Source organism: Rhea americana, unplaced genomic scaffold, assembly GCF_003343005.1.
Source record: "Rhea americana isolate MKP2758 unplaced genomic scaffold, rheAme1 scaffold_100, whole genome shotgun sequence".
NCBI lineage: Eukaryota > Metazoa > Chordata > Aves > Rheiformes > Rheidae > Rhea > Rhea americana.
Window position 1 is genome coordinate 176,569 of NW_028185040.1, and position 15,779 is coordinate 192,347.

The following is a 15,779-nucleotide window of genomic DNA, read 5'->3' on the forward strand; positions in this document are numbered from 1 at the left end:
GCGCGGGCACGGGGGGACACACGGACGTACCCGAGGGACAAGCATGGGCACGCACGGGGACACGCGCAAGGACACACAGACAGGCCCACAGACACCCCTAGACACACGTGGATACACAGGGACACACAGACACCACACGCGGACGCACAGACGCACGGACGCAGGCTCACACGCGCACGGGCACACGTGCAAGCCCTCGCACAAATACAGGAGATGCACACAAACACACTCAGACACGGGGGCGGGCGCGCACACGCACACAGATCGCTAACACACGCTCCTGGAGGCACACGGGCACACACACGCACTCACCTCTGCCCCAGCTTTTTATGTTTCACCAGTCATGTTCCAGCTAAAAAAAAGGCAGTTCCCTCCCCCCACCCCATATTTTTTTTGCAATATGGCAAAACAATCTATTTAGACTACATTTTCCGTTCTCCCTCCAAGCAATTACTCAAGATGTTGCTGCAAAGTTTGCCAATATTTGCTCTTGATTATCAAAACAGTAACTTACAAATTCAGCCTCAATCTATCCCTGAATTAACACTACTTAAATGAACCTCATTAAACCAGGAAAACGTGTGTTTTGTAGGATTACATGAAAAGCAGCTTTATTTTTCAAACTTTAGAGGTAGCACATAGTAATCTTCAAAGACGGCAGCCTGTTATTTTGATAGTGTTTTAGCCATAGATGATAAAAATACGCAGAAGACGTAATTAGATTTCATTTTTATACTGTCCAACCCAGTACTCAGATTCTATTTTTATGAATGTAGTTATCTCAATTTTATCACAGAAAACCACATTCATTTTAATATTTGTAATCTTTTAAGTTTTGTATTGTTTAATTCAGATAAAGGAGGAGACATCAAGTCTAAGTGAAATCCTGTTTAAACAGGATGGCACAAACGCCTTCCCTTAGGCTAGGGTTTCAAGGCCAATGTTAAGACTTTCTAACTTGAGTAAAAAGTGGTGACATYCAGCACAGCCTTAGCTGAGGCCGTTTATATTTTGGAACATAAAGCTAAAAGTTACCACATTTGAAAATTTCCATCCTCTTTAATGCTTTCCATTCTTCCTTGAAATTTTGAAACCTTGAGACCTCCAAATAAACAGTTTCATTTCTGTCAATAGACTAGGGAGAAACCCCACAAGCTCTTGGTAGTATGCCATAGGGCTGACATCCTCATCCTGGCTTTTTGGCTATGGAAGACAAATTGTCACACCTATACWTTTGCAACTTGCTGCATCTAATTTATTACACCCGCAGTTTTACAAGCTTTTGTAGAAAACCTCCCCAGCTGTTATCGAAATTAATGTTCAGCATTTGGGAAATGGGGAAGAAGAGTATAATACAAAGTTATACACTAGTTACACACCATATACTGAAGGAAAGTTACAGCTTTCCTTCAGGGGGCAAGTGTCATCCTTAGGAGAAAGACTTCCTTCCATCTGATAAAAGTTACTACGGATTTCAGATGAGCTTCTAGAAATTAGCAACTTTAAGTTAGCATCACAAAACTACTTCCARTATTACTGGTTTGCCTCATTCACAAGAGCACAAATACAGTGTAAATCCTCTACGCTAGAAACTACCAGCCGCTCTCCTGCTCCCTTTACTTTCATCTGCCCAGTTCTAGGACACGTCTTATGCATACTTCTCCACTTCAATAAGCAGTGTAGTATTTAGAAAAAGATAGAGTTCAAAAGGGAGGAAGGGAGGGATGAAGRAATTTGTGGGGAGCTGGAAACTGCAGATTTTTATCTCTGTGTTACCTGGAGCCCCTGGGTTTTCACAGGGGCAGGCTGGCACCCTGCCTTGGGGTAGCAGCTCCCAGGTCGCACTGAGTCTGAGACAAACACGCTCCTCTTCAAGCACTGTGCGCTTTACATGTTGTTTTACAACCACCGCGTCACAAGAGGAAGATTTTTTTTTCCTAARCATGAGTTGTCATCTCCCTGCTAAACCTTGTCACCTCCAGAAAAGGGACCATCTTCTCCAGGTGAAAGCCTTTGCTTGAAAAATCATGGAGAAATCGAAAATAATAATCAGCATTTACTGAGCTGGTCCAGAAAAGTCTTAAGAACAGTATCAAGGAATAAGCAAGCAATGTCCATGCCTAGTTTGGGAAGCTTGTCATTATTGCTTTCCTTAAGTCTGGTTTGAGGAAAGACTGAAATAAAGCATTTCCCAGAGACTGGCAGCCTGATAAGACATTCAGAATCATGAGACACACATTATGAAAACCACACAATATCCTTTCAGTCATCAGATGTGCTAATAGTATCCTTATTAGCCTCTCGTCTGACCCAGAGAAATACCACAAAAACGGTCTCAGGGGAACAACAGCGCACGAGCTGCTCAGGTTGCCTAAGGTTCATGATATTTCTGTTGTGGATGCAAAAGYGCATTCCTCATCCCCAAAGTATCCTGCAAATTGCTCCTAATTTTATACGTGCTTACTGCTTTGCTGCACTGAATACAGCATGAGCATGTGTTTGCCAAACAGGGTTAAAGCAGCAGTTGAAGTAGCGCCCATCCAATCACTGCATAAAACGCCAGTGCCACCCCRCAGCAGGCAGGACTGTTCCTGCTGACCACGAGGAGCATACCAAMACCGCGGGGAAAGAAAACGCTGCACTGCCTTGGTTTCCATCAAGTGCCAACATTTATCCCATTTAGCTACTTTATAAAATGCTGTGTTAGAGCCAGGTTTGCAGCTTAAAAAACAACAAAAAAAAAGTCACTGTAGCAGATGCAGTTCAGGTATTACTGATAAGAGATTTTAYACATGCATATCAACTACAAAGTGCAGTCGATCGAAGAAAAGATAATAGACCCACGGTTTCCCCTCCCTGCGTGGTCCCAGACATGTACATACATACTTGCCTAAGTGCAGCACTCAAAAGCCTAGACAGAGGAGGAGTGGTAATTGCAGGAACCTTAGGGAATTAAAAAAAAAAATGAGCTCAAAAGGCAGAGAGCAGGGCAGTTCAGCTGGCTGCTGAAAGCATAAACCRTGCATCAGCAACGGAGATTGCTAGCAAAAGCTCCTAGTGAGATTCATGCAAGAGAAGCTATGCTGCAACTAGGAGAGGGGCAGAGAACAGGGCACTGGAGAGCACAAAGCCCTGTTATTCCTTGTAATTAATTAATTAATTAWTTTTGCATATATTGTTTCATTTTCATTTTTTTGCTCAGCATGCTGAATATYTGGGTGCAAGGCAGACGATGGTAAAAGGAATGATAATATCCTCATTACTATGTTTTCAGAGCTGAGACCAGCTCCGTTTTTTTTTTCTCAGAAGAAAGATACTATTGGCAAGGGCACATTAGCTTCTGTCCTACTCTCAGAAAATGCCTGCTGCTGTGTACTGGAGAAAGAAAATAAAAAAAAAAAAAAAAGGAAGAAACCACACAGAGCATGCAAGCCACTCAAATCCCTTTGGACACAGATGCCTCAAACATCAGATCCAAACCCGCTGGAAATTTGAACTTTGCATTTTCAATTGCATTGGCTCTAACACCCAAAAAGGGGTGATAAAGAGATTTCCATCTAAATGATTTTAGCATAAAATACTGAGTGATGTCACTAAACTGCAGTTTAAGAAACACATCTGCTTTCTGTGGAAAATGTCAGTGCTTCATTACAAAGCTTCTGGCAGAAAACTGAAAACTTCTTGGTTTTTCATTGAAGCTTAGGACTGTCAAGCTTTATGGCGTCCTAATCGTGTTTGGGACTGAAGTTTTGGTGCCATGAGACTGCTTGGAAGAAAGTTAGACACAGAGACCGTTTCTGCCTCCAGGGTTAGACACAGTTTTTAAGGACTCGCCTTTGTGCGAGTCCTCAGCTGCAACGGCGGCTGGGTGGTAAGTCCTGCTTCTGACTCTCACCCTGAGCTTCCCGCAGRGATTCCTGTATCTCTCCTTCAAATTCACGTACCTGCAGCAGAGAGCCAAAGATGTTATGATAGCTTGGCTACCAGTCAGATTTTCTTTCTGACAGATTAAAGGTGGACCAGGTAAATCACTGTCATGTTTTGAAGATTTTTTTTCTTTTCTGTTTCCCATGCCTGTTCTGAGGTCACTGAACTATTCCACCTGTCCCGCTCTCAGCTTGACTAACAATGAGTTGCACAAAAAAGTTACAGCCTGTCACAGTCTTGAAAATGACACTTACTGGGTAACTTTTTCTTTCTCTTGACTATGCAATGCTGCCAGGGCAGAAAACAAAAGCATGCTGAGGGAGCAGTGGGAACAGCAAGGAGAGTTTAGTCAGGCTGATAACCAGTCAAGGTGGAATTTGGCCATCTTACTAAAGCTCAGCAGTGATTCAGACTTAATGATCCCACATTTCACTTTATGTCTTCTACAAAAGTCATTAAATACAAACATACACAATGGCTACAGCATGCTGAAGTGAAAAATATGGTACCTAAACTGATACACAGGTCAGACTTGAGGGAGAGGAAGGTGGGGAAAACCAAAGCACCGCACATCTTGTCTCCAGTCTTTACATTTTTTGTAGCTTTTGAAAATCAAGTGAAGGAAAACAAGCAGGTGTTACAAAGTTGTTAAGCCTTCTTGTGTAAATTCATTTAGTAGCATCGTGCATGCTGAAACATCTTGTCTCAGGACACAGAGGGATATGTGCAAGTTTAAAATCATTAGCTATCATTAGCCGATACTAACCCCCAAACCTGTGACATCCAAGTTTATGCAAACTGAAAGGGTGACAAACATAAAAGACAAGCGCTGCCACTCATCTCAGCCTTTCCTACCTTGAAACATTAGCCAGAAGGGGCTTGGACTCTTCATAAAATGTTTTGCAAACAAAGACCCTGTTAATTGACAAGCTATTGCTTTTACTGCTTCCTACCACAACTTGTGGGAATCTTTTAGACCGAAATCAATTTTGCACACAAGCGTTCCCACGAGATGCCACACGCATTCCTTTGGAAGCCACTTATGAAAAGTACTACAGCGGCCTAACATAAAACCGTTGTGTTCCCCGGGCACTTCTAAAACCACGTGCAGCCCTTTCAAGCCCTGCTGGCCAGCAGGTTCTTTGTTTGTTTGTTTGCTTACTTTAACCAGGGTTTTTGTTTCCTGCAGTCTTACTGCTTCTTGCCTTTCCAAGGAGTGAGTTATAGCAGAGATGTTTGCAGTCTTCATTGCAGSCCAGTGGCAATAAAAAATAGTCTCTTCATCGGAGGGTGCCTGTTAACAGCCCTCCTTTATTGTTAAAGCTCTGTGTACTTAATGCTTCTGTGTCAATAGGAACAATCAATCTCAGCCTGTTAATTAGGAAAAGTTTAACGAGAGAGGGGACAGACACCTCACAGCATAAGCTCGCCGTTCCTTTACTATTAAGAAGTACAGCAACCTGCACTTGAGGTTTAAGCCTTGATTACCATGATTTTGTGATTCCATTCTTCATGGAATGGTCAGCTTAACTCGTTTCTTTATATGGTTTAGGAATTCAAAATACATCCTGCTCCGTGTATTTGTTTCTTTTAAATGGTTAGAAGTACTGGCTGCTTTTCTCTCTACTCCAACAAGGGTTGCAATGCGCAGCCAGGAGGGGCTCTTAATTAGAATTTACCTAGGCCCTTAAGGTACCCAGGAAGATTTATTAGTCTTTTATGTCTTCTAGTATCACTTAATCCATCAGTTATCACAATACTATCTTGGAAGACCAAACCACAAATGCAGTCTTCATCTAAACAAGACAAGAGCCTTATGAGAGCAGAGCTCCTTCCTCTAATTCCTCAATGTTTCCACCTATCCTCTCCTTTCCAGTCAGGAAAAATTCCCTGCAGAAATCTGTCAAATAACCAGTTACTGTTTCTTCACATTCTTCTTCCAAACTCTTGTCTCTTGAGGCCAGGAATGCATGGCYGTATGGTACAAAGCACGGTGGGCACTAACACCTAACTGGTCTTCCTAGATGCCATCTCAGAAACAATAACTGGGTTGCGCTACCTATGTGAAATGATGGAGAAGAAGGGGAGGGGGAAGCAGAGGTAGACGCATCTGACTGCACAATCTGAAGCACAGAAGGGAAATTTGAATTGCATCCTGAGGGGTAACCAAGGACTTCGAGGAAGAATGCAATGTGGAAAGGTGCTGCACAGTCTGGGTTCAGGGTCCTTAAGRAGTCCCCTGCATCTTCAGCGGGGGGAAGCTGGTTAATGCCTCCACTCCTCAGAGCTGCCCCCTCCTGAGATGAGACTTATCTGTGCAAGATCCAAATCCCTCAGGAAATGTGGTCAAACTGGGGCATGGTCTCTCGCAGCACTGAATGACTGCTTCAGTCCTCGCCAAAATTAAAAGTATGACCAAGGGTTTCCATACAGGAACCGACTGAGCTAGGAACGCACATGGTCTAGGTAAGCTGAAAGATTTGCTGGCAGCGGAGACGTATGATAAAATTCAAATATCCGCAGAGGGAGGGAAGGAGTTCCTGCCACAAAAAATACGCTTTCTACAGTCTGAGATTTCAATTGCTTATAAATATGAATCATTTACACTGAATAATTACACTGAATTATGCACACTCACCTCACTATTCCAAAGTCTACTCATATTTCAGGAAAAAAATCTGTAATTTTTCTACTGTAACTGTAAAGTTGTAACTTTTCTCCATGATCTCTATTAAAACTATTTTTAACTTCTCAAAGAAATGATTTTTGAGAGGCATCAGATGTATTCTCTGATCAACAGTGATTTTTCAAGAGAAATCAAAAGAAAGCTTAAAAATGGTCAAGCTTAAAAATAGTCAAACCGATATTTCAACATAGGAAAAAGAAATCAAACAAACAAACAAAAAAAAAACCCTCTCAGTGTTTTCCAAACAATTTTTAAAAGTTTGTTACACTATTTTTTGGACTTTTATATTACCAGAATTAAGTGGCACAGGCACATGGCACAGGTAGTGTACAATCCCCATGAAAGCAGACGTAGTTTTCTAAGTCTGAAGAAAATCAAATAAAGAACAATAATAAGACACTGTCTAAGTCTATGCCACATTATTTTTCTTGTTGATATTAGGTTCACACCAAGTGCTTGTTCACATATCTGTACAGCTACACTTCTTCACCTACCTGGAACAGTGGATTTTATTAGGCTAGTCAGAAAACCAAATTTTCAAGATACGCAAAAAGCCTGCAGAAAACTTTCTGTTTTTTTCCCCAGAAAGCCCCAGTAAGTATCCTTCCATATCACATTTTTAATGCTTCCTGCTCTCCATCTTCCTTCACCTATAAGCCAACAGTTTCTACGTTTGTTACTACCTAAGTGAATACTACACTTACCAGAAGACAAACTCATTGCTTTTCCACTCCCGACTAAAAAKCTTTGTTTCTCTGCCCCCAAAGTGATAATGTCTGCTGTCATTTGGAGCTGTATCAAAGCACATCGAGTACACGGAAATTCGTGAGGATCAGCAATTGGCCCTGCACCGACGATGGAAAATTGAGTTTGGACTCAGCTTCTGCGACCAGCCCTAACCAAAGATACGTTTAATTATGTGCTCTCCGGCGTTTCCCAGCAGACCGGGGTACCCACGGCTGGAGTACCTCCCCCGCGGCCAGCTGTTGTGGGAACTTATTTCAGCAGCTCCCAATGTCTGTTGAAGACAAACTTTTAAAACGGTATCGCGGTGCTTTATCACTCAGCTGACTGCAGGGCGGGATTCATCTCAGCTATCTGCAGCCATCTCCGGGGCTGTGGGAGTCGCATAGGCTCTCCCTATAGCTGGTGGAGGAAGATAGGCATCTGCAGAGAGTAATCCATCCCACCTATCTCTCTCCATTAGCTACAGAGGAACCCAGATAAGTAGCTTAGACGAGACACATTATTTCTATGTGGCTAAAGTTAGACAGGATGAATTCAACCCTCAGTGTACAAAATATTAGCATATGTAGTTTCTGGTTACTTACCACTGTTGCAACGTCTGTTATTCATTGATTTAGAAACAGATTTTGTTGGTGTGRTTTCCTTTTCTTTGTGCAGAACTTTCTTTATACCATTTTTGTACCCTAACACTGAAGAAAATGAATGACATTTCCTGCACATACTCAGGTTTACACTTGCAAACCAGGAGACAAGCTAGCTGCATGCATACGGAGTCCCTCTGAGCGTGCTCAAGTAATACATAAAAGYCACTGATGTATGCATAAATAAGAGTGGTTGGAGGCTGCTTTCAAATTCTGTTCTTGAAAGGCTCCAAATCCCTGCATGCTGCTTTCAGCTGTTTAAATTTCACTTGGTTTTAATCATTTCAGAAGACCAGCTATAAGAGGCTGGCGTTGCTTTTGTGGACCTTTGCTGCTTGGGAACACGTAGCACGTGGCGGCTGCACTGAAGRGCTGCCGGGGAGGTTGCTCCCGGCGGACAGGACAGCCGGCGCAGCCATTCCCAGTGCCGCCCAGTTCGTAACGAGCACAACCCTCAGCCATCCCAGCAATGTGATAATCCAAGCTCCAATTGTTTCCCTAATGGGGTGACCCACTGCTCCGCTCCCCTGCTCCCGGCTGGGGGTTTCAAGTAAAACTGGTCCTCGGCCGAAGCGTCTCAATAGCGCTGCGTCTTCCCAGCGTGGCGGTACCTCGCACCGCCGCATGCCTCGCATGCCGAAACTCCCCGCACCTACGGTCTGGGTAACAGCGGTGGGAGAGCGTGCCCACAATCAAAAGGGTCTAGTTATGAGTTTGGATACTACTGTTTAAAGATAAGCTTCTCCATGGTTACCAGTCTCACACAAGGTCACTTCCCCRCCAAACCTCCTCTCCCTCCTTCTCTGGCTCACCCTCCTTCCCCCTCCCAATGTTTTTTTTTTTGTTGTTTTTTTCCAAACATCAAAAGAGAAAATGAAAACATTTAACATAATCACAGTCTGACTATTTTAATGCAGGCTATAGGAAAGGAAACACGTAAGCCAAGTATTTGGACTGTGCAAGCAGAAACACTCTCAACCTCAAAAAAGTAGTATCTGAGAAATAACACTTGATTAAAGCATTCAGCCCTTCACTTAAGTAGGTGCTTACGTCCAAGGTTTCTCTAGAGCACTCTGCTGGCCTATCAGGAAAAGCAGGAACAGGCTAGACAGATGAATTATTGTGAGGCAGCTGGGCTTCAGCYGAAGTGAGAGGAGATCCCCATTATCCTGTCCACCTTTCTTACACAAATACATCTCCCCAGAGAAACTGAGTCATTAAAAACCAGCTCATTCGCTCCTGACAGGCAATATGCATTGAGTGAGGGGTGATACATTTTCATTTTCAGCAAGAAATCTTAGTCACCCTCAGGAGCAGATTGCTCAGGAAAGTGGTAATGGAATACAGAGCCTTTCATCTCGGTGTCACCACTGCGAACRCAGCCTGGCTCGGTAGCAACACAAAAGTTATTAGCTAATGGTTGTTTCAGTGACCTACATGGAATGAGTTTGGTGGGTTTGGTCCAGTTTGCAGTAGACAATAGCTAGAACCACAAGTGGTGCCAAACAGAAACCATATTAGCAAGTTCCCTGCACAGACGGTAGGGATTGAACAAATTACCCACGCGTACCCATGCTATCGCTCGCTTTGCGGCTCAGGGATGAGGAATGCAAGGAAAACACTGCAGCGGGCCAGTCTGTTCTACCCAGTTCCCAGCCTGCTCTCCCCAGTTCCCAAGATTCCTGCTATAGCCTGATTTGCAAAAACAATCCACATCAAAAACAACAACAGCAAAAAAACATCTTCATGACCACTTCACACGCTTTGGGAGCTCAGTAGTATCTAGTAGGCACTGCTTTGAGCTGAAAATACCACCGACTTGAACAACTAAAGAGCTTCTCAAAGACTAGACCTGGCAATCTAGTTTTCTGACATGTGCTGAGTTTTGAGTGCACGATTTTGCAACACTAAAATTCCTTTTTGTAAGCAACTCCTCATTTTAATGAATTTAGCAAGTGTGAAACAGTCCTACATCTCTCAGGGAAAACAAACCAAAGCAATTCCTCTTTACTTTCTTCCTATTTAAAAGCTCCCTGCATGAGTTATCTTAAGGACAGTGATGGCCTGTGGAGTCCAGAATAATCAATTTTTAGAATTTTATTGGTTCCTAAATACAATCCAAAATTCACAACAAAATGAGATTGTCTTGAATCCTTATACCACCACCCCCAAACCACCCTGGCAATAATTTGTGACACTTCCTCTGTCAGGTGTCTATAAAAGACTAAATTAATAGGTACAATCTTAAATCACAGAAGAAATCAACTTCAGGGTGAGTAGCTACCTTTCATCTAATAAAGYCAGCACATGTTACAGCACGTCACACAAGTCTGTTCCCATCTTATCAGATGACTAGATAGGTATCTTCAAATAAGATATCCACCAACTGCTTAGATAAGAGATTCACTGGAAACCCATTCCCAAATGGAATGGACGTAGAGCAGGTAGTAAACTGTTATCACAGCCCTTAAGATACTCTCGTCGCCCACTTCCAATTTAAACTACGTAGGAAAGAACATGGGCCCCAATTCTGAAGGAAGCTATCAAGAGGGAGTAAAAAGAGCAGTAGTAGAGAGAGTGAAGTAAAGTCCGGTGTGACTTGCACAAAGATGGTGTTCCTTTTGCTATCCGTAAGATTCGGAATTAGAGTTGGGCTTTATACGGATGTCATTAATATCCAGATCTGTCATACTCCCTTCCTTGGAAAGGATCATTAAGCCATTTGCTTGAGGCTTTAATCTCTTACCATCAGCAGCTGATGCATTTTCCTCTCTAACATACCTGGTGCTGGTTCCTGTCAAAGAAAGGCCCTCAGGTCTGAACCCATATTCCTGTATTTCTTTATCTTTTCTCCTCCCAGATATCCCTCCCCACTCTGCTCTTCCAGGCACAGTTGCTTTTGCTATTTAGGGAACAAAGCAAAGCCGATCAAGGAGATATTGGCACATCAGCAACTGGGCAATATCTGCATAGTATTTACAGAAGAGCAAAGCCTGAAAAGGCTCACGCATGTCTCCATAGACTTCTTAACTATTCAGACCTGCCTTTCCCTCAGGACCTTTAAGCTGGAGTATAAAGCAAAATTAGCTGGAGTGAGAGATGGACCCACTGAGTACATGCGGAACAACGCTCCTCAGCGTGGTGTACAGAAGGCATTCAGCAGAACAGGGGCCCATGGCRTGCATCACCACGACATGTGGGACTGCGTATTTTCATTATTACAGGATTAAAACTTTTTTTTTTTTTTTTTAAAAAAAAAAAGAGCAGCCTAACTCTCCATGGGAGCAGTGATGATTTAATGCAAGTTAATTTTTCAGATTAGCAGATTTTTTTTGCCTCAAAACAGTTCAAGTTCCCTGCAGCAACTTCAATAAATGTGTGTGTGTGTGTGTGTGTGTGTGTGTGTGTGTGTGTCTGTCTGTGTATGTAGGTATAAATACATATTCATTCTTAAGTTTTATCCTTTCTTCTCTCCACACCATTTTTATTTTATGATGCAGGAGAGCTGTGTCTGGTATCAACAAAACTGTGCAGCATTCTGCTGAAAAGGACATTTCCCAGGGCTTGCTCTTTCTATTGATAGTCAGCCCATCAGCCGCAACGTAACTAGGGATTTGAATCCTGCATTTTACTGGTCTCACAGATCACACCAATGAAGTCAAAGGTATCTGCCCAACTCACATAGCATTATCTCTTAACTTAATGGAAGCAAAAGAGAAGCCTGTGCTCATTACCCAAAGGATGCAATTATTACTTCCTCTCTGTATTGTTGCTAGTCAAGGATAAAATCCAGGATATGACCTTTTCATTAAGCATCAAGCCGAAATCCACCTGGGACAGCCTGAGGAGGCTACCCTCATCCTTTCACTCAGTAATTCAGACAGAGCAAAGGCTCTTGCGCATACAGCTCAAAGGAACCTTATGACAGGTCAGCTTTAGGAAAGAGCTAATAAATGTTGATCAGTAGATGAAACCTGAATAGCTTTTTGTCTCCTATATAATCCCATGACAAAAAAAGCATCATTTGTTCAACACACCAATTCTCTTCCAAGCATAATGCTCTATCTGCACACAGCATGAGGTCACAAAAGTGATGATACACTGAGAATATGAGTGATCTAAGGTATTGTTGCAGTAAAATCTTCAATAGAAATCTGAACTCCAAGAGGAGAGAAGAATGAATAATATTGCTGAATTCCTTATATTTGTTGTTTTGTTGTGACAATAAATGTGCATTCTGAGGTTCGTACAAGGAGATAAAATGCCAAAAGGCAAATACTTACAATACAAGTACACTTGGTGCATTTGTTTCCTTCAGGCTGAAATTCTTCTCCTTCATTGTAATGTCTCCCTTCAAATACACAACCTGGAAAACAGAGTTTAARCAAATTTAGCTCAAGATAACACACTGTCTTTTCACTATAACACACTTTACAATGGGACAATGGGAAAAATAAATAATACCATCCTCTCTGATACACGTCACTGTAAAAGCCTGTATAAAGGCCTTGAGAACCCCCAACTGACTTTTGGGAGAAAGAAAGCGTATTTCTGTAGCAGATAAGTATGTACCAGTGAGGTCAAGGCTAAGTCAGGTCTTCCATTAAAACATTTTTCTAATCAGTTTTCTCTTTCTTTTTAGTTCTTACACTCTGAGTCTCTATTAGATACTGGCAGAAAATACAACAAATTTAACAGAATAAACCAATAATATCACAACAGGAGCAGTGCCTACCTACAAAACCTATGTTAAAAACAAATTATCCTATAAAACCAGGTTAATTTGCCACAGTGCTTCACAAAGGCAACCCACTCCCAGCATTCTTCAAAAAAAAAAAAAAAAAAAAGGATCTCCTCATCCTTTAGGATTACCCTCATACTTCCATTCCCAACAAAATCCCAGCCATGAGCCAGGCAAACTCAGCTGACAGATCCTCTGAAAAATGATGTAAACACACTTAAAAAAAAAATAGGCCACTGCCATTGCCAACTACCTCAAACGTTCTCCCATGCATCCCCTACTGTGTATATCCTCTACTAAAAAAATCAAGCTCGCTCTCTTACAACATTCAGTGCATTATGTGCCACTGGCCCACATTGCAGTAACTTGGCAAGTATAGTGGTGGAATTAGATGCAGCCTCTCAGGAAATAATGGCTATCATTAGAAATGCTGTTGACATCGAGCAGCATCCTCCCATGAAATCTTACCTGGACACACAGGGCAACACATTCCTATGAGCTTGGAAGGGTTTTTGCAATGAACAACACACTGCAYCTCCGACTCTATTATCACTCCTTCCTGAAAAAGAGCAGATCAGACATGTTCGTTATTGTTGTGGCTACTTCCAGAAGCGAAAACCCACAATTACAAGAGGCATGGTTATAGCACGACACATACTGTGCTGCAGTGGGTTTCAAAGCCGCTTTTCTCTCAGTATCTGCTGCCTGGTATCAGGGTTCAGGTTAATCCACAGTCAAAAGATCCACTTGAGTCTCCCTGACTCCAGACATAGGATTTGCCTTAAAATGCATCAGGTAAGAAACCAAGAACCTTGTTAGGAAAAAGAATCCTGCTTTATCAGGAATCCTTAGCCTTAGTAATCTGCCATGCAGCTTTGGTGGAAACGGACCAGACACAAAGCAATCTCTTCCCTCTCCCCTCTGAGGAAAAAGACTTAGAAAGGAGATAAAAACATCTTGTTCTGTATAGGGGAGCCTCTTATCTTTGATGCTGCTCCTGATAAGTATTAGTAAATTAACATTTCCTGCACTTCTTGCTCAAGAAGCCCTCCTGAACAAATCTGAATGTGAGGATCTGTGCACAAAAGGCTATTATTCTTTTACTGTCTGTACCTTTGCATTTGGAGGCAGGGAAAACCTGTTTTTTAAATGTGTGCATCTAAAGTAAACAGTTTACCCAGGTTTGCATTTAGACACTGGAACAGATAATAAAGAAATGCTCATTTTAGGTAGCTAGTGGTGATCAGAATATCTAAATTCAAGCTTTAATTATATTGCCATTAAGTGCAAGGATACAGAGTACTGCTGCTGCAACTTAATTCTCCTCAATATACTCATCTTTAAAAATGTAGGTGCATTTCATAGAGCAGAAATATCATGGAAAAAAACAAACATCTCAGAATCCTTTTCTCCTGTCTGTAGAAGCTCTTTAAACTCAGGCAACTCTTCTATTTCTAATAGCTGTGATTCTTAGAAGATGCTTGATTGCACCAGGCATTAATACTGAATCAAATTACCAGCAAAAATTGCAGACTGATCTATTCACAGACAGAAACTAAATTTCTTACATAATGAGTTGTTCTGTGCCTGTAAATGGACAATCTTGCAAATGGTATGGTTGCAAATAAGCAAGCTACCAAAAAAAATCTTGATCCACTGCATTAAGAAGGCAGGAGTAAAAACAAACAAAAAGTTTGCTTGAGGGTTGCTCTTAAAGAGCATCCCAAGTAAAACCCATGCATACATACACACAAAAATGTCTAACTACTAAAATAATAATTTGCATCTCATAAAAGGTCTAGGATGCTGAGAAAAGCAGAATTATTTCCAAGGTCAGAGTAGCAGGAAATGACTCTACTCTGTACCACTCCTTCACAAATGTTTGGGTATCGCAGTACTCAAGACACATAAAACTTATCTTTCTGAATGTTTGGTTATAGCCAGCCACATCTGAAGGGGTTTAAGCTGCTTTAAATGCAAAGCTCCTATGTGCTTTAGACATAAAATATTTAAGGTTGTTTGGACTGGGTAAAATACTGCTCAGAATTTCATGGGAAAAGCTCGTGATTCAATTCCTGTGGTGCTGACACAGGAGTTCATCCTTACCTGGCACTGGTATGTAACACAGGGATTGCTCGGGAGGTGCCACTTCATTGAGCTGTTGTACGTAATTCCCTCAAAACTGCAATCTAGAGAGAGAGAGAGAGAGAGACAGAAGCAGGTCAATTCGCTGCAGGGGAGACCCTCGCAGAAGACCCTCGCACAACCACACGGCGTTGGCGCGCTTAGCTTTATGCCTCCTTATGTGTTCTGTGATAACTTTGTTACCAGAAAAATAGCAAAGGTTGGTTCACAGAAAGGCACATGACCAGTACTAGAGCTGAAATACATGCCTCAAATACAAGCTATTATTTCCTTTGTTAATGAAGTTTCTTCCATGTCTTTTGGAAGAAAAAAGTAATTTCACATTTTTATAAGCTGTTCATACAAGTTTCCTTCCCACTTCTTTTTTCCTGAAATTTTGCAAAAAGGAGAGCCAAAAGGGAGCACAAAAAAAGAGTAAAATACCTTACCCAAAAAAACAAAAATAGAAAAGACATACTAAGTGAAAAATAAAATATTTGTTTAGAAAGAGTTTGTTTACTAATGCAAAATTGTTTCAATTAAAACTAAAAATTAATTCTTTGGAAAGCCAAAACATTTCTTTCCAAATATTTTTAAAGCAGTATATTCTGTAGGAAAAATGCCCATTTTCCATTTCTGAGGACTTTTTCCTAGCCTATTTTACTCTAAATGGGCTTGATCCAAGAGCCCATGAAAACAACAGGAGTCCTGCCAGAGACTTTGAATGACAGAGTCACCTACATCCAGTCACATAGCACAAAATTGTAAAATCAATCAAATAATGCCACAGAGCCACTCCTTTTCTACACCTAACCTTAGCAGCTACTCTGACAGTCATTCCTTGATATTCAGGATGCACTGTCCTGAACTGCTTTTGGATATCTTCTGCACCCTTCTGGAAATACAGCTTTTT

General features: G+C 41.7%; 1 protein-coding gene across 1 annotated transcript in view; it reads right to left on the reverse strand.

Annotated features, from left to right (window-relative positions):
* Positions 1-15,779, reverse strand: part of BMPER (BMP binding endothelial regulator) — a 150,408-nt gene that overhangs the window by 98,394 nt on the left and 36,235 nt on the right. Inside the window, exons 4-6 of the mRNA XM_085303689.1 lie at positions 14,849-14,931; positions 13,211-13,301; positions 12,285-12,367 (exon numbers count right to left, since the gene is read on the reverse strand). Of these exons, the coding sequence (XP_085159815.1) occupies positions 12,285-12,367; positions 13,211-13,301; positions 14,849-14,931 (257 nt within the window). The remainder of the gene's footprint in view (positions 1-12,284; positions 12,368-13,210; positions 13,302-14,848; positions 14,932-15,779) is intronic.